Below are 18,647 nucleotides of genomic sequence, written 5' to 3'. Positions count from 1 at the left end.
ATGAATGCAATTTCTATTATTTCTTTCCACTTCCAAACAAAAATGTGGTTGGATTATTCAGCGTATGATCAACCTCGGTGAGACCAAGTGCAGGCTTGGCGATCGCTTCGCACAACACCTCCACTCAGTTTGCAATAACCAACCTGACCTCCCGGTAGTTCAGCACTTCAACTTCCCTTCCCATTCCGAATCCGACCTTTCTGTCCTGGGCCTCCTCCATGGCCAGAGTGTGGCCCACTGTAAATTGGAGGAGTAGCACCTCATGTTTCGCTTGGGCGGTTTACACCCCAGCGGTATGAACATTGGCTTCTCCAATTTCAGGTAGTCCTTCCTTTCTCCCTCCTTCCCCTCCCAACCCCAGCTTTCCCGCAGCCTACTGTCTCCGCCTCTTCCTTTCTTTTTCGTGTCTCCCCTCCCGACATCAATCTGAAGAAGGGTCTCGACCCGAAAGGTTGACAGGGGACCACAGTCTTAGAATAAAGGGGAGGCCATTTAAGACTGAGGTGAGAAAAAACCTTTTCACCCAGATAGTTGTGAATTTGTGGAATTCCCTGCCACAGAGGGCAGTGGAGGCCAAATCACTGGATGGATTTAAGAGAGAGTTAGATAGAGCTCTAGGGGCTGGTGGAATCAAGGGATATGGGGAGAAGGCAGGCACGGGTTATTGATTGGGGACGATCAGCCATGATCGCAATGAATGGTGGTGTTGGCTCGAAGGGCCGAATGGCCTCCTCCTGCACCTATTTTCTATGTTTCTATGTTGCCTATTCCTTCGCTCCATAGATGCTGCCTCACCCACTGATTTTCTCCAGCTTTGTCTACCAACGGGATCCCACCACTGGCCACATCTTCCCATCCCCTCCCCTGTCGGCTTTCCGCAGAGACCGCTCCCTCCGTACCTCCCTGGTTAATTCGTCCCTTCCCACCCAAACCACCCCCTCTCCTGGCACTTTCCCTTGCAACTGCAGGAAATGCTACACTTGGCCCTTTACCTTCCCCTTTGACTCCATTCAAGGACCCAAGCAATCTTTCCAGGTGAGGCAGAGATTCACCTGCACCTCCTCCAACCTCATCTATTGCATCCGCTGCTCTAGATGTCAGCTGCTCTACATCGGTGAGACCAAGCACAGGCTTGGCGATCGCTTCGCCCAACACCTCCGCTCGGTCTGCAATAACCAACCTGATCTCCCGGTGGCTCAGCACTTCAACTCCCCCTCCCATTCCGAATCCGACCTTTCTGTCCTGGGCCTCCTCCATGGCCAGAGTGAGGCCCACCGTAAATTGAAGGAGCAGCACCTCATATTTCGCTTGGGCAGTTTACACCCCAGTGGTATGAACTTTGACCTCCAGTTTCAGGTAGTCCCTGCTTTCTCCTCCGCTTCCCAGCTCTCCCTCAGCCCACTGTTTCCGCCTCTTCCTTTCTTCTTCCCGCTCCTCCCTCCACCCTCACATCAGTCTGAAGAAGGAACTCGACCCGAAACGTCGCCTATTTCCTTCGCTCCATAGATGCCGCCTCAACCGCTGAGTTTCTCCAGCATTTTTGTCTACCCATTCACACCAGTTCTGTTATCCCACTTTTCTCACCCACTCCCTACACATTAGGGGCAATTTTACAGAGACAAGTTAACCTACAAAGCCAATACGTCTTTGGGATGTGGGTGGAAACCCAAATGCTTGCAGGGAAAATGTGCAAATTTAAAACGGTGCCTGAGAACAGGATCAAACTCAGATCTCTGGCATGTGAGGCTGCAAGTCCACCAGCTGTGCCACTATATTTTATTTTCCATCACACAAAAAATTATACTTTGATAACTTTGGTTTCTAAAAAAAAGAAACTATCCATTTTCAGTCTTAAATCTCTAAGTGATGTTATGTCCCCCTTTACAGCTTTTTATCCGGGCTGCCCCGTCGACCCGTCCTCGTGGCCTACCAGCGGGCGTGGAGCGCCGTTTCCTGGCGGGCTTCGGTGGCGGCACAGCGCTGGAGCGCTATCGCGGCGCGGAGCGGGCAATGCCTTGCCTGGGTCGCCGCGCTGGATCGACGCGCTGGAGCTCCGGTGAGCTGTGACCGCCGAGTTCAACACCTCCGGGCTGCAGGTCTGCGGAGCGGGCGGCACCGATTTCAACATCGGGAGCCTGGGAGCTCCAAACCGGCGCGGCCTTGTCGGCTTCGGAAGCCGCGGTCTCCGGTAAGGAAGCGGCTGTTCCAGGTGGCCCAGCCGCTGAAAGGACTCTCCCGACGCCGGGGCAACAGCACCCTGGCGAGAACGGCCAGGAACATCGGGCCTCCGTAGAGGCAATAGCGGAGGCCTCAATAGGCCTGACTTTGGGAGAACTGGAGATGGGGGACTGGACTTTGTGCCTTCCCCCACAGTGGTAACCATTGTGGGGGGATGATTATTTTTGTCTGTAAGTTAATATGTTAGTCTGTGTCCAAGATGGCTGTCGGAAGGGAGAGTGGACGCTGGCGCGGTTTAGCTGCCGCTGCTCTCTCTTCACATTGTGTTTTTGATTTTTTGTCTTTGGAGCGATTTCTGTCTTTAATTTGTGTATTGGTGATGTCCTTATTATTTATTTTACTCTGACTATATGTTTTTTCTCTTTGTTAATTTCTGTAAGGTGTCCTTGAGACTTTGAAAGGCGTCCGCAAATAAAATTTATTATTATTATTATTACAGCTACTGTATGTTTTAATTCAGTTCAAGACTATGGGGCAGTACATTGGCAATAAAGTTGCTGTCTAAAAGTGCCAGAGACCCGGAATTGATCCTGAATATGGGTGCTGTCGGTATGGTTTGCTCTTTTTCCCCTTGATCGCATGGGTTTTCTCCGGGTGCTCTTTTCCTTCCACATTCCAAAGATGTACAGGAACCTTTTTCAGTCCCTTTATATATACATACATATATATATATATATTCCTATAGTTATATATTCATATATAAATATACACTGTTTTGTTTTCTCATTTATAACATTGTTTACAGATTACTATGTTTACATATTCTGTTGTGCTGCTGCAAGTAAGGATTTAATTGTTCTAACTGGCATGTGAGAGAATAACACACTCTTGACTTACGTCACTAATGTGTGGGATAGAACTAGTGTACGGGTGATCGGTGGTCGGCGTGGACTCGGTGGGCCGAAGGGCCTGTTTCCATGCTGTATCTTTAAAATAAACTAAAAACACTAAAACCAGAGGAAATCTAAAGAAGGGTCTCTACCCGAAACGTCACCCAATTTCTTCTATCCAGAGATGTTGGCTGCTCCATGGAGATCCCCCGCATAATTAAAGCATGGAATAGTCTTCACCCTACCATAGTTACCAAACCAGACGCAACTAAATTTAAGGTGGCTCTTTTTTCCCAAGAACCATTTTTTGCTCAAGTCCAAGTCAAGGGTCAAGAGAGTTTTATTGTCACTTGTCCCAGATAGGACAATGAAATTCTTGCTTGCTGCAGCACAACAGAATATGTAAACATAATACAGAACAGGAGATAAAAGTTCAGTGTGTCTATATACCATAGACCATATATACACACACAATAAATAAACAGATAAAGTGCAATAGGCTGTTATTTTTCAGTTTGGAGTTTGGTGGTGGTGGGTCCACTCCTGTTTAAATTCCATTTGGAATATTTTTGGAGGACCAGGAAACCAAGAAGCAAGAGTTACTTCAGGGAGTTACTCCAGCTCCAGGCAGTGATTCTGCGTTGGTTTTCAGTGGTCGCGGCGAGGCGGTGACCGGACAGCAATGGCGGCTAGATCTCCCACAATGCAAAGGGAGGGAGAAAGTGGCTGACGCCGACTAGTTGCCGTGACCGTGGCATGTGCAGGGGGGAGGATGTACAGGCCGCGGCAGTGCGCATGTGCAAGGCGGCCGGCCATGCCGGCGGATAAGGAGCGAGCGAGAGCGGAGACCGGAGACCCGGACACGGATGGCGGGCGGAGATGGAGAGTGACACAGAGAGAGAGAGAGAGGGGGCCCGCTCAGAATTAAAAGGTAGGTGTCCCGGTTGCTTGCCAAGCCGGGCCAAACGGCATGGCATTTAGGTTGCTCGCCGGCACTTTAGGTCGCCATTGGCACCCGGACAACCGCTAATTTCGAGCCCAGTTTCCTCTCACACTCCAGAGACGTACAGGTATGTAGGTTAATTGGCTTGTATGGTGTGTGTGTGTGCGTAAAATCGTCCCGAGTGCGTGCGGGGGGTAGTGTTAACGTGTGCGGCTGATCACTGGTCGGCGCCAACTCGGCGGGCCGAAGGTTCCTGCTTCCGTGCTGTATCTCTGAACTCAACAGAACGGATGAACTCACCTTTTGGGCACGGCTATGCTGATTCGGATGGGTTTCCCCCCCAGCCCTTTGCTGTTCTGGCATTCCTCCAGCGCCTTCTTCTGCTCGGCTTCATCGGAAAAACGGACGAATCCAAAGCCTCTGACAAAATAAAACGAAACAGAGCGGCATTTACACGGGGCCTCTCCGCAGCGGCTGAACAGGCTTGAATCAACTGCTTAAAATAGTTTGAACCACGTAGTATTAGAGTTATTACTTTACATCTGAGGTACCATCAGTCCAAGTAATTGGTGTCCTTGTTAATCCTATCTGAGACAGAAAGAATGTTCTTATTCCAAGTGTAGTATGATTTTTCAAATAGCCACTGTGGTTTATAAGGGCTGTTTCATAGAAAATTATAAGACGGTCATTTAGTAATCATCGTTAATATCGGTTTTCGCAGTCCTTATCACAGAGATACATAATTTTCACTACTACTACTACTACAGGTAATAATAATAATAATAAACAGAGCTGTCTCTCTGGGTAGAAGTGTACACGAGCTGGTAGACGGCAATGTCATCTGGCGGATACACTACCTTGAGTTCCCGGACGTGTCTGTCACTACTTTCCCACCTCTACACGACGGATATTTTTTCACAAAGTAGTCGTACAGATGGAAGTCATCGACTTCTGAGGAGAGGTCGCCCACAAATATGGAGTATTCTTGGCTGTTGGACAAAAGCGCACGGCAGTAAAGCGGCTGTTGAAACCACGGGCTGCAGCAATCCCCACTAAACTCTGTGCTCTAACATCAGTTTTGTTTATCGTCACGTGTACAGTGAAAAAGCTTTCATTGGGATTCTCTAAATAGTGGCGCAGCGGGTAAACATAGAAACATAGAAAATAGGTGCAGGAGTAGGCCATTCGGCCCTTCGAGCCTGCACCGCCATTCAATGGCTGATCATCCAACTCAGTATCCCGTACCTGCCTTCTCTCCATACCCCCTGATCCCTTTAGCCACAAGGGCCACATCTAACTCCCTCTTAAATATAGACAATGAACTGGCCTCAACTACCTTCTGTGGCAGAGTATTCCAGAGATTCAACACTCGCTGTGTAAAAAATGTTTTTCTCATCTCGGTCCTAAAAGATTTCCCCCTTATCCTTAAACTGTGACCCCTTGTTCTGGACTTCCCCAACATCGGGAACAATCTTCCTGCATCTAGCCTGTCCAACCCCTTAAGAATTTTGTAAGTTTCTATACAATCCCCCCTCAATCTTCTAGCGAGTACAAGCCGAGTCTATCCAGTCTTTCTTCATATGAAAGTCCTGACATCCCAGGAATCAGTCAGGTGAACCTTCTCTGTGCTCCCTCTATGGCAAGAATGTCTTTCCTCAGATTAGGAGACCAAAACTGTACGCAATACTCCAGGTGCTGTCTCACCAAGACCCTGTACAACTGCAGTAGAACCTCCCTGCTCCTGTACTCAAATCCTTTTGCTATGAATGCTAACATATCATTCGCTTTCTTCACTGCCTGCTGCACCTGCATGCCTGCTTTCAATGACTGGTGTACCATGACACCCAGGTCTCGTTGCATCTCCCCTTTTCCTAATCGGCCACCATTCAGATAATAGTCTGGGTAGAGCTGCTGCCTCACAGCGCCAGAGATCCGGGTTCGATCCTGACCACGGGCGCTTGTCTGTAGGTTCTCCCCCGTGACCTGCTCGGGTTTTCTTCGGGTGCTCCGGTTTTCTCCCACACTCCAAAGATGTGCAGGTTTTAGGCTATTTGGCTTGGTAAAATTGTAAATTGTCCCTAGTGTGTGCCGGATAGTGTTAGTGTGCGAGGATCGCTGGTCGGCGCGGACTCTGTGGGCCCGAAGGGCCTGTTTCCGCGCTGTATCTCTAAACTTAACTAATATCAGGATTATCAAAATAGGGCGTCGCAGTGTGTCGCAGCGGGTAGAGCTGCTAAACAAAGTGGATATTATGCAAAACAAAGCTTTTCATTGTACCTCGGTACATGTGACAATAATAAATCTAAACCTCACAAACTGAAATCAATCCAATTAATCGTTCACTATGTTTCCAACGATAAATCAAGTGATGCCATTACTATCTAGTTCTAATTTATAGTACTCGTACTTTAGATGAGTTTAGAGATACAATGTGGAAACAGGCCCTTCGGCCCACCGAGTCCGTACCAACCAGCGATCCCCGCACATTAACACTACACTACGCACACTAGGGGCAATTTACACTAATACCAAGCCAATTAACCTATAAACCTGTCCGTCTTTGGAGTGTGGGAGGAAACCGAAAACCCACGTGTGACGGGGAGAGCGTGCAAACTCCTTACAGACAGCACCCTTAGGCGGGATCGAACCCGGATCTTTGGCCTTGCAAGCGGTGTAAGGCAGCAACTCTATTGCTGAGCCACCGTGCCACCTGAATGACGCCATCTTCTTTGAAGATGTTGTGAACGGCCATTTTGTTTGGTGCACTCTGCAGGAAAGAGACAGGAAACTTGCTTGGAAATTTTGAGAATAAAACTGAGTATAGAAATCGGGAGGGCATGATGGAGTTGTATAAGACATTGGTGAGGCCACATTCATAGTCCTGTGTTCAGATCTGGGCACCGTGTTATAGGAAAGATGATGTTGTGGCGACTCTTGCCTACTGCATCAGTCTTAATCTACCTTTCTTACACCCTTGTACTTAAGTATTATTGTGCTTATGGATAGTAAGATTTCACTGGACTCTGTGCAATAGAAAATAGATGCAGGAGTAGGCCATTTGGCCCTTCGAGCCAGCACCGCCATTCAATGTGATCATGGCTGATCATCCCCAATCAGTACCCCGTTCCAGCCTTATCCCCATAGCCCCTTGACTCCGCTATCTTTACGAGCCCTGTCTAGCTCTCTCTTGAAAGTATCTAGAGAACCGGCCTCCACCGCCCTCTGAGGCAGAGAATTCCACAGACTCACATGTGTACCTGGATACATGTGACAATAAAGTGCCGTCGATACATCCAATTAAACTTTCAGGAACTGAATATGATCATAAGATCGTAAGCGATAGGAATAGAATTAGGCCATTCGGCCCATCAAGTCTACTCCTGCCATTAAGTCTACTCCACACATCAATCGTGTACAGTCTTTCCGCTGACTGGATAGCACGCTATAAAAACTTTTCACTGTTCCCCGGTACACGTGACAATAAATTAAACCAAACTATACCATACCAAACTAAACTAGGAACAAAAATCTTAAGGAATGAGGAAATGTTGACAGACTCACCCTGCATCTGTTTTTTTGCCGTAGGTTGCATAGTTTAACTTGAATTTCTTGGGCTGTAAAACAAAGTAGATATATAGGTACTGTCCAAATAGGTTCTAGGAGAAGAATTAGGCCATTTGGCCCATCAAGTCTTCTCCGCCATTCAATCATGGCTGGTCTATCTCTCCCTCCTAACCCCACATTCTCCTGCCTTCTCCCCATAACCCGACACCCGTACTAATCATGATTCTGTCACGCTCCACCTTAAAAATAACCACTGACATGGCCTCCACAGCCGTCTTTGGCAATGGATTCCACAGATTCACCACTGAAGAAATTCCTCCTCGTCTCCATTCTAAAGGAACGTCCTTTAATTTTGAGGCTGTGACCTCTGGTCCTAGACTCTTCCTCCCACTAGTGGAAACATCCTCTCCACAGCCACTCTGTCCAGGCCTTTCACTATTCAGTACGTTTCTATGAAACTCCCCCTCATCTTTCTCAACTCCAGCGAGCAGAGGCCCTGGTGTTTCTTTTAGGGAAACCAAACGGTGAACGTGGGTAAATTTGTATTGATGAGGTTTACCGGGTTGGAGCCAGGCAGGGACTTTCCGTTCAGTTTGTGTAGACAGCGATCAGCGCTGGTCTGGTCAGCTAATTCCACGAAGCAATAGCCCGCTAACGTCCTGAAACAACACGAGAGGTTTGGTTATAACGTTTCATACCTTAATTATTAACTATTATCTAAATGGTGGCTGACTAGGAAAAGGGGAGATGCAGCGAGACCTGGGTGTCATGGTACACCAGTCATTGAAAGTAGGCATGCAGGTGCAGCAGGCAGTGAAGAAAGCGAATGGTATGTTAGCTTTCATAGCAAAAGGATTTGAGTATAGGAGCAGGGAGGTTCTACTGCAGTTGTACAGGGTCTTGGTGAGACCACACCTGGAATATTGCGTACAGTTTTGGTCTCCAAATCTGAGGAAGGACATTATTGCCATAGAGGGAGTGCAGAGAAGGTTCACCAGACTGATTCCTGCGATGTCAGGACTGTCTTATGAAGAAAGACTGGATAGACTTGGTTTATACACTCTCTAGAATTTAGGAGATTGAGAGGGGATCTTATAGAAACTTACAAAATTCTTAAGGGGTTGGACAGGCTAGATGCAGGAAGATTGTTCCCGATGTTGGGGAAGTCCAGGACAAGGGGTCACAGCTTAAGGATAAGGGAGAAATCCTTTAAAACCGAGATGAGAAGTGCTTTTTTCACACAGAGAGTGGTGAATCTCTGGAACTCTCTGCCGCAGAGGGTAGTCGAGGCCAGTTCATTGGCTATATTTAAGAGGGAGTTAGATGTGGCCCTTGTGGCTAAGGGGATCAGATGGTATGGAGAGAAGGCTGGTACGGGATACTGAGTTGGATGATCAGCCATGATCACATTGAATGGCGGTGCAGGCTCGAAGGGCCGACTCCTGCACCTAATTTCTATGTTTCTATGTTAATACGGAGGCACCAAGGTAAAGCTACCCAATATTAAAATAGAAACAATAGAAAGATAGGTGCAGGAGTAGGCCATTCGGCCCTTCAAGCCAGCACCGCCAATCAATAGGATCATGGCTGATCATCCACAATCAGTACCCCGTTCCTGCCTTCTCCCCATAATCCCTTGATTCCGTTAGCCCTAACTAAATCTAACTCTCTCCTGAATTAGCCCCCCACTGCCTTCTGTGGCAGAGAATTCCACAGATTCACAACTCTCTGTGTGAAAAAATGGTTCCTCATCTCACTCCTAAATGGCTTACCCCTTATTCTTAAACTGTGACCCCTAGTTCTGGACTCCCCCCAACACCGGGAACATTTTTCTTGCATCAAGCCTGTCCAATCCTTTAAGAATTTTATATGTTTCTATAAGAACCCCTCTCATCCTTCTGAACTCCAGTGAATACAAGCCCAGTCGACCCATTAAATAAAATACAGATGCTGCTTGCAGCAGAAGCTCCCATTGATGACTCCATTTACACCTCACGCTGCCTCAGCGAGGCCAGCAGCAAAATCAAGGATGAGTCGGTAACATACCCCAGTATAGACGGCACTGAAGTAGACAAAAATGCTGGAGAAACTCAGCGGGTGAGGCATCATCTATGGAGCGAAGGAATAGGTGACGTTTCGGTCGAGACCCTTCTTCAAACTGATGTGGGGGTGGGAAGAAGAAAGGAAGAGGCGGAGACAGTGGGCTGTGGGAGAGCTGGGAAGGGGAGGAGAAGGAGGGAGAAAGCAAGGACTACCTGAAATTAGAGAAGTCAATATTCATACCGCTGGGGTGTAAACTACCCAAGCGAAATATGAGGTGCTGCTCCTCCAATTTACAGTGGGCCTCACTCTGCCAATGGAGGAGGCCCAGGACAGAAAGTTCAAATTTGGAATGGGAGGGGGAGTTGAAGTGCTGAGCCACCGGGAGATCAGGTTGATTATTGCGAACTGTGTGGAGGTGTTGGGCGAAGCCTGCGCTTGGTCTCACCGATGTAGACCAGCTGACACCTAGAGCAGCGGATGCAATAGATGGTGTCCGATTAGGAAAAGGGGAGATGCAAAGAGACCTGGGTGTCATGGTAGACCAGTCATTGAAAGTAGGCATGCAGGTGCAGCAGGCAGTGATGAAAGCGAATGGTATGTTAGCATTCATAGCAAAAGGATTTGAGTATAGGAGCAGGGAGGTTCTACTGCAGTTGTACAGGGTATTGGTGAGACCACACTGTTAAAATGAGTTCTTTTGCCAGTCTAATTCAAGAAAACTTGAGTCAAACCATTGCTCCTAAAATCATTTCTTTATTCTGACAGCGCTGGATAATTCTTTAAACCTTCCAACACAGAGTTAGAAACTCTTGGGCAGGTCGGAAGAACTACTGACTGGCATAAATGTAACACTGTGGTGCGTGGGTCTCAAAATGAGGCAAGTAGTCTGAAGTTTGAGAAGCACTTTACTTTAATTCCTCCCGGTTCAGGGGAAGACGAAACCAGGAAAAGATGGCACCCAAACCCTGCCTTTTTATACCCTCCGGCTAAGGACCGCCTCCGGACTGCACCACTCCTGTGCCGAGGGGTTCGGCAGTATAATGGCACGACCCTTAGGAGCCGCCACAGGACCCCCCCCCCCCCCCCCAGAACCAGAGGCACAAAACGCACCGGCGGGCGCACGACCCGGCCGGCCCGCGTGCGGAAGTCAGCAGATCCCGGGGCTTGCGGGGGCGTAGGTGGAGGGACAGGTCGAGGGGCCGGCGGGAGGACAGGTGGAGTGACAGGTGGAGGGAGTCGTGAGGGGGGGCGCCCTCGGGGCCGAGGTTGAGCAACCAGCACCGGCTGGTCAATGTCCAGGTGCGCCGGCTTTAAACGGTCAATCGACACGGCCTCCGGCCGGCCCCCCATGTCCAGGACAAAAGTCGACTGCCCGTGTTCCAGCACCCGGAATGGGCCCTCGTACGGCCTCTGGAGTGGCGTCCGGTGGGCATCACGGCGCAGGAAGACGTATGGGCAGTCCGTGAGGGCCATTGGCACGTGTGGGCGAAATGTCCCATGGCGGGACGTTGGGACGGGTGTGAGCCTGCCAACTCGCTCGCGAAGGCGTTGAAGGGTGGAGGAGGGCGTTTCCTGCTGCTCCGGCGACGACGGCACGAACTCCCCGGGCACTGTGAGTTGCAACCTAATGTAGGCCGGCAGCAGATGCAGGTAAGTGTACTCGAACAACAGGCACGGCGTGTGCCCGTCTAATAACGCCACCATTTCCTTTAGGAGGGTAGATGGCCGCCGGTCGCCCAGGCCCCCCATATGCAGGATCCTACCTGCCTGCTCCATCCTACTTAATTCGTAAATTTGGAGCAGGAGCTGTTTCAGGCCGAGGTATTTATCATTGTCCGGGGGGGCTGCGAGGAAGTCCGATACTTCTTCCACCGCATCCTGGTCGAGGGCTCCCACCAGGTAATAGAAGCGGGTGGCATCGACCGTGATGCCCCGCAGGTTGAACTGGGCCTCCGCCTGCTGGAACCAGATGAGCGGCCGTGTGGTCCAGAAGCTGGGCAGTTTCACGGAGACCGCGTCCAGAGACAGGGTCGGGCTGGCGTGTGAGGAGATAGGGCTTTGTTCTGTCTCCATCATGATGCCAATGGAGCGTCGGGGGTCACCAATGTGGTGCGTGGGTCTCAAAATGAGGCAAGTAGTCTGAAGTTTGAGAAGCACTTTACTTTAATTCCTCCTGGTTCAGGGGACGACGAAACCAGGAAAAGATGGCACCCAAACCCTGCCTTTTATACCCTCCGGCTAAGGACCGCCTCCGGACTGCGCCACTCCTGTGCCGAGGGGTTTGGCAGTATAATGGCACGACCCTTAGGAGCAGCCACAACACATTATATAGGTCAAAGACAAGAATGGTACAAAAGGAGTAGCAAACTATTAACCAATCATTATGGTTTACCATACATTTAACTTATTTGCATTAACAAATTAACTAAATCCTTTCCATTGATTGACAACACATATAGTCACATGATTTTCCCTTTTCCAGCCCCATTACAACCTTCTTCCCCTCTGTGGTTTCTTCAACCTCTTTGCTCAAAATCATTTTATTTCAATAAAGCAAAACCTCAGATATAAAACTAATTCTCAGAATATACACATCATACAGCAATCCCACATACATACACACAAAACATATATTTTAACTTTTGGAAAAGAAAGTTATTTCTAAAACTTCAGATTTAAACAAAGTCTAATCCTTACAATCGTAATTAAACACAATACACTTCACAATTAATTTCCTTACAACCATATAGTTAAAATACAGTTATGGATTACAAAGATTAAATATGAGTTTTGCCCCATTCTTACAAAGTGGTAAAGACTTTGTTATTTCTAATCACACAATTCCCAACTCCAGCCACATACAAGCCATTAATTGTCACACTTGATTGCTTCTCCCCAAGCTTGGGTCTAATTTCATTTTGTATAACAACCTCCCCCTTCTATCTCTGGAGGAAAGGAATGTAAGGCCTCTTTACAACTTCTTATCAATAGCATTCCACACAGCAATTTGAAGATTACTATATGCAAACCCCAATCGTTTAGCTTAGATCAAAACAGAGTTACATTCTCAGTCTTCTATAACATAAAAAATCCCTTTGCAAAGGTCACACAACCATCACCTATGCCATATCTCTTATAGCAACATAAATACATTTAAACAGCCCAAACCATCTCACAGACTAGTATCTACCCTTGGTGCCTACAATCCAACATAGAACCATAAATCCCCTCCATGACACAGCCGAGCTCGGAAGACGTGTCACAAAACAAGAAGGATGGTCCCCATGTCATGGAGAAAGATCCCATTAACTGTCAGGACTTTCATATGAAGAAAGACTGGATAGACTTGGCTTGTACTCGCTAGAATTTAGAAGATTGAGGGGGGATCTCCTCCCCATCTTCCTGCATCTAGCCTGTCCAACCCCTTAAGAATTTTGTAAGTTTCTATAAGATCCCCCCTCAATCTCCTAAATTCTAGCGAGTACAAGCCGAGTCTATCCAGTCTTTCATATGAAAGTCCTGACATCCCAGGAGTCAGTCTGGTGAACCTTCTCTGTACTCCCTCTATGGCAAGGATGTCTTTCCTCAGATTTGGAGACCAAAACTATACGCAATACTCCAGGTGTGGTCTCACCAAGACCCTGTACAACTGCAGTAGAACCTCCCTGCTCCTATACTCAAACCCTTTTGCTATGAATGCGAACATACCATTGGCTTTCTTCACTGCCTGCTGCACCTGCATGCCTACTTTCAATGACTGGTGTACCATAATAATAATAATAATAATAATAATACATTTTATTTATGGGCGCCTTTCAAGAGTCTCAAGGACACCTTACAAAAATTTAGCAAGTAGAGGAAAAACATGTAAGCGGAATGAAATAAATAGTAGAGACATGACTAGTACACAAATTAAAGACAGAAATTCAGTTCAAAACACAACATGAGGCAATTCAAGCACAGATGAAAAGGGAGTGGGACGTGAGGCTAAGGATAGGCAGAGGTGAAGAATTGGGTCTTGAGGCGGGACTGGAAGATGGTGAGGTTCACGGAATTGCGGATCAGTTGGGGGAGGGAGTTCCAGAGCCTGGGAGCTGCCCTGGAGAAGGCTCTGTCCCCAAAACTGCGGAGGTTGGACTTGTGGATGGAGATGAGACCGGCTTATGTGGATCTGAGGGACCGTGTGGGTTGGTAGGGGGAGAGGAGGTCAGTAAGATATGGGGGGGGGCAGATGGTGGAGGGCCAGGATTTTGTAGGTGAGGACCAGGATTTTGTAGGTGATCCGGTGGGAGATGGGAAGCCAGTGAAGTTGTTTGAGGACTGGAGTGATGTGATGCCAGGATTTGGTGTGGGTGATGAGTCGGGCGGCTGCGTTCTGGACCAGTTGGAGTCGGTTGATGTAGGTGGAGCTGACACCCAGTACAGGCCCAGTGCCGTCAAACGCCTTTTCTCTGGAAAATTTAGTTTTATAACGTTATCTTACCCGGTCATTCGATTACTTATGATTTTCACGTTTACTGTTGGCTCACCCATGGCAGAGAACGCTTGCTTAATAAAAGATTCATCCATGTACTGTTCCAGCTGAAAAAAACAAAGGAAAATAACCGATTTATTTTCCAACATTTCTCAAGCTCGTGCTAACAACGTTTTGAAGTAATATTTCAGAAGAACGTTCTATTGACAGACCAAACGTGTGTTTAATGTGAGGGGCAAGACTTAAAGGAGCTGCGTAAAGGGGCAGCACGGTAGTAGAGCGTCTGCCACACTGGTGCGTAAGGCAAGGCAGCGCCTTTACCACCTCAGGCAGCTGAGGAAATTCAGAGTCTCTCCGAGGATCCTTCAGTGCTTCTACTCTGGGGCTGTAGAAAGCATCTTGTCCGGCAACATCTCAATCTGGTTTGGGAACTGCTCTGCCCAGGACAGGAGGGTTCTGCAGAGAGTAGTGGGAACTACACTCACCCCCCCCTGCAGGACCTATACACCAGGAGGTGCAGATCCAGAGCCAGCAACATTATGGGGGACCCCTACCACCCCAGCAACGGACTGTTCCAGCTGCTACGGTCAGGCAAATGCCTCCGCTGTCACGCTGTGAAAACAGAGAGGATGAGATGGAGTTTTTTCCCACAGGCCGTTAGGACTGTAAACTCTGATCTCACCAGGGACTCATTTACTGTTGTGTTGTGTCTTTATTTTTCTAAAATATAAATGCTGGTTCTGTTCTATTTTGTTCTGTTGTTCTGTTGTTTTTTGCACAATCCGCAGGCATTGCCACTTTCATTTCACTGCACATCTTGTATGTGTCTGTGTGACAAATAAACTTGACTTGACTTGTCAGAGACCCGGGTTCGATCCTGACTCTGGTCGCTGCCTGCACGTGTGGTTTGCACATTCTCCCCGTGACCTGCGTGGGTTTCCTCCAGGTGCTCCTGCGTATGACTTGGGAGATACAGTGCGGAAACAGGCCCCTTCGGTCCACGGGGTCCGCGCCGACCAGCGATCACCCCTTACACTAGCGCTATCATTCCACACTAGGGGACAATTTACAATTTAACTCAAACCTGCAAGCCTGTACGTCGTTGGGTGTGGGAGGAAACCGGAGAGCACCCGGAGAAAACCCACGCAGGCCACGGGGAGAATGTACAACCTCCGTACAGACAGCACCCGTAGTTGGGATCGAACCCGGGTCTCAGGCGCTGTGAGGCAGCAACTCTACCGCTGCGCCACCGTGCTGCCTTAAATCCACATTGCAAAGACTTACAGGTTTGCAGGTTCATTGGCCCTCTGTAAAGTGCCCCTGGTATGTAGGGAGTGGATGACAAAGTGGGATAACATAGAACTATTGTGAACGGGTGGGCGATCTTTTGTGTAGACTCGGTGGGCCGAAGGGCCTGTTTCCATGCTGTAACTTTCACTTAATCAATCTATCAATGCGAGGGGTAAGGTATGATTACACTTTTAAATAATAGAGATATGCAAACAAGTTTGTTTATAGATTATTACGAAGAGCAAGGGCGCAGCATTAGAGTTGCCGCCTCACGGCGCCAGAGACCCAGGTTCATTCCTGACCACGGGTGCTGTCTGTACGGAGTTTGTACGTTCTCCCCGTGAGTTTTTCTCCGGGTGCTCTGGTTTCCTCCTACACTGCAAAAACGTGCAGGTTTAGTAGGTTAGAAACAAAGTGCCCGAGTAACTCAGCGGGTCGGGCAGCATCTCTGGAGACAAGGTGACGTTTCGGGTCGAGACCCTTCTTCAAACTGAGCACGGGTCCACCAATGTTGGGCGAGTCCAGAACCAGGGGCCACAGTCTTAGAATAAAGGGGATGCCATTTAAGACTGAGGTGAGAAAAAACTTTTTCACCCAGAGAGTTGTGAATTTGTGGAATTCCCTGCCACAGAGGGCAGTGGAGGCCAAGTCACTGGATGGATTTAAGAGAGAGTGATAGATAGAGCTCTAGGGGCTAGTGGAATCAAGGAATATGGGGAGAAGGCATGCACGGGTTATTGATTGTGGACGATCAGCCATGATCACAATGAATGGGGGTGCTGGCTCGAAGGGCCGAATGGCCTCCTCCTGCATCTATTTTCTATGTTTCGCCACCGAATTTCTGGCTGGTGGTGTGGCCCCTCATTTTAATCTGGGCAAAATTCCCACCCTGCTCCGGCAGATCCGTTGCCGTAGATGACTTCCGAGTCCGACTTTGCGGGCCGGTATCTGGGCTCCTCGGCGGAACGTTCCGGACACCATTGAATTCCTCTCGGTGGCCGTGACCTCCGTTGCTGTGGCAACGCGGTTAATCTGTCAAGAGTTGTTCTGTTTTGGCACATACAGTGCCCTCCGTGTTTGGGACAAAGACCCATCATTTATTTATTTGTCTCTGTACTCCACAATTTGAGATTTGTAATAGAATAACATCACATGTGGTTAAAGTGCACATTGTCAGATTTTATTAAAGGCCATTTTTATACATTTTGGTTTCACCATGTGGAAATTACAGCAGTGTTTATACATAGTCCCCCCATTTCAGGGCACCATAATGTTTGGGACACATGGCTTCACAGCCGTTTGTAATTGCTCAGGTGTGTTTAATTGCCTCCTTAATGCGGGTATAAGAGAGCTCTCAGCACCTAGTCTTTCCCCCAGTCTTTCCATCACCTTTGGAAACTTTTATTGCTGTTTATCAACAATAAGGACCAAAGTTGTGCCAATGAAAGTCAAAGAAGCCATTATGAGACTGAGAAACAAGAATAAAACTGTTGGAGACATCAGCCAAACCTTAGGTTTACCAAAATCAACTGTTTGGAACATCATTAAGAAGAAAGAGAGCACTGGTGAGCTTACTAATCGCAAAGGGACTGGCAGGCCAAGGAAGACCTCCACAGCTGATGACAGAAGAATTCTCTCTATAATTAAAGAAAAATCCCCAAACACCTGTCCGACAGATCAGAAACACTCTTCAGGAATCAGATGTGGATTTGTCAATGACCACTGTCCGCAGAAGACTTCATGAACAGAAATACAGAGGCTACACTGCAAGATGCAAACTACTAGTTAGCTGCAAAAACAGGTTACAGTTTGCCAAGAAGTACTTAAAAGAGCAACCACAGTTCTGGAGAAAGGTCTTGTGGGCAGATGAGATGAAGATTATCAGAGTGATGGCAAGAGCAAAGTATGGAGGAGAGAAGGAACTACCCAAGATCCAAAGCATACCACCTCATTTGTGAAACACGGTGGTGGGGGTGGGCATGTGGATAATGGCCTGGACATGTATTGGCTGCTGAAGGTACTGGCTCACTTATCTTCATTGATGATACAACTGCTGATGGTAGTAGCATAATGAATTCTGAAGTGTATAGACACATCCTATCTGCTCAAGTTCAAATGTCTCAAAATACATTGGCCGGTGGTTCATTCTACAGCAAGACCTGGGATGTCAGGACTTTCATATGAAGACTGGATAGACTCGGCTTGTACTCGCTAGAATTTAGGAGATTGAGGGGGGATCTTATAGAAACTTACAAAATTCTTAAGGGTTTAAGAAGGAACTGCAGACGCTGGAAAATCGAAGGTACACAAAAAAGCTGGAGAAACTCAGCGGGTGCAGCAGCATCTATGGAGCGAAGGAAATAGGCAACGTTTCGGGCCAAAACCCTTCTTCAGACATAGATGCTGCTGCATCCGCTGAGTTTCTCCAAAATTCTTAAGGGGTTGGACAGGCTAGAAGCAGGAAGATTGTTCCCGATGTTAGGGAAGTCCAGGTCAAGGGGTCACAGCTTAAGGATAGAGGGGAAATCCTTTAGGACCGAGATGAGAAAAACATTTTTCACACAGAGAGTGGTGAATCTCTGGAACTCTCTGCCACAGAAGGTAGTTGAGGCCAGTTCATTGACTATATTTAAGAGGGAGTTAGATGTGGCACTTGTGGCTAAAGGGATCAAGGGGTATGGAGAGAAGGCAGGTATGGGATACTGAGTTGGATAATTAGCCATGATCATATTGAATGGCGGTGCAGGCTCAAAGGGCCGAATGGCCTACTCTTGCACCTATTTTCTAAGTTTCTAAAACAATGATCCCAAACATACTGCTAAAGCAACAAAGGAGTTTTTCAAAGCTAAAAAATGGTTAATTCTTGAGTGGCCAAGTCAATCACCTGATCTGAACACAATTAAGCATGCCTTTTATATGCTGAAGCGAAAACTGAAGGGGATTAGCCCCCAAAAGATGGCTGCAATACAGGCCTGGCAGAGCATCACCAGAGAAGACACCCAGCAACTGGTGATGTCCATGAATCACAGACTTCAAGCAGTCATTGCATGCAAAAGATATGCAACAAAATACTAAACATGACTACTTTCATTCACATGACATTACTGTGTCCCAAACACTATGGTGCCCTGAAATAGGGGGACTATGTATAAACACTGCTGTAATTTCTACATAGTGAAACCAAAATGTATAAAAATGGCCCTTATTAAAATATGACAATGTGCACTTTAACCACATGTGATTTTTTTTTCTATTACAAATCTCA

The 18,647-nt window shown here is 47.7% G+C and overlaps 1 protein-coding gene across 1 annotated transcript in view; it reads right to left on the bottom strand.

The window, feature by feature from the left end:
* The window catches only part of LOC129707976 (tRNA selenocysteine 1-associated protein 1-like), a 37,985-nt gene that overhangs the window by 11,429 nt on the left and 7,909 nt on the right, over positions 1–18,647 (bottom strand). Inside the window, exons 2-6 of the mRNA XM_055653503.1 lie at positions 14,102–14,199; positions 8,135–8,234; positions 7,573–7,625; positions 4,869–5,000; positions 4,312–4,431 (exon numbers count right to left, since the gene is read on the bottom strand). Of these exons, the coding sequence (XP_055509478.1) occupies positions 4,312–4,431; positions 4,869–5,000; positions 7,573–7,625; positions 8,135–8,234; positions 14,102–14,199 (503 nt within the window). The remainder of the gene's footprint in view (positions 1–4,311; positions 4,432–4,868; positions 5,001–7,572; positions 7,626–8,134; positions 8,235–14,101; positions 14,200–18,647) is intronic.

This window comes from Leucoraja erinacea, chromosome 2 (genome assembly GCF_028641065.1).
Source record: "Leucoraja erinacea ecotype New England chromosome 2, Leri_hhj_1, whole genome shotgun sequence".
NCBI lineage: Eukaryota > Metazoa > Chordata > Chondrichthyes > Rajiformes > Rajidae > Leucoraja > Leucoraja erinaceus.
Note: the sequence above shows the minus strand (reverse complement) of the source record. Positions and strands in the feature narration are given on the sequence as shown.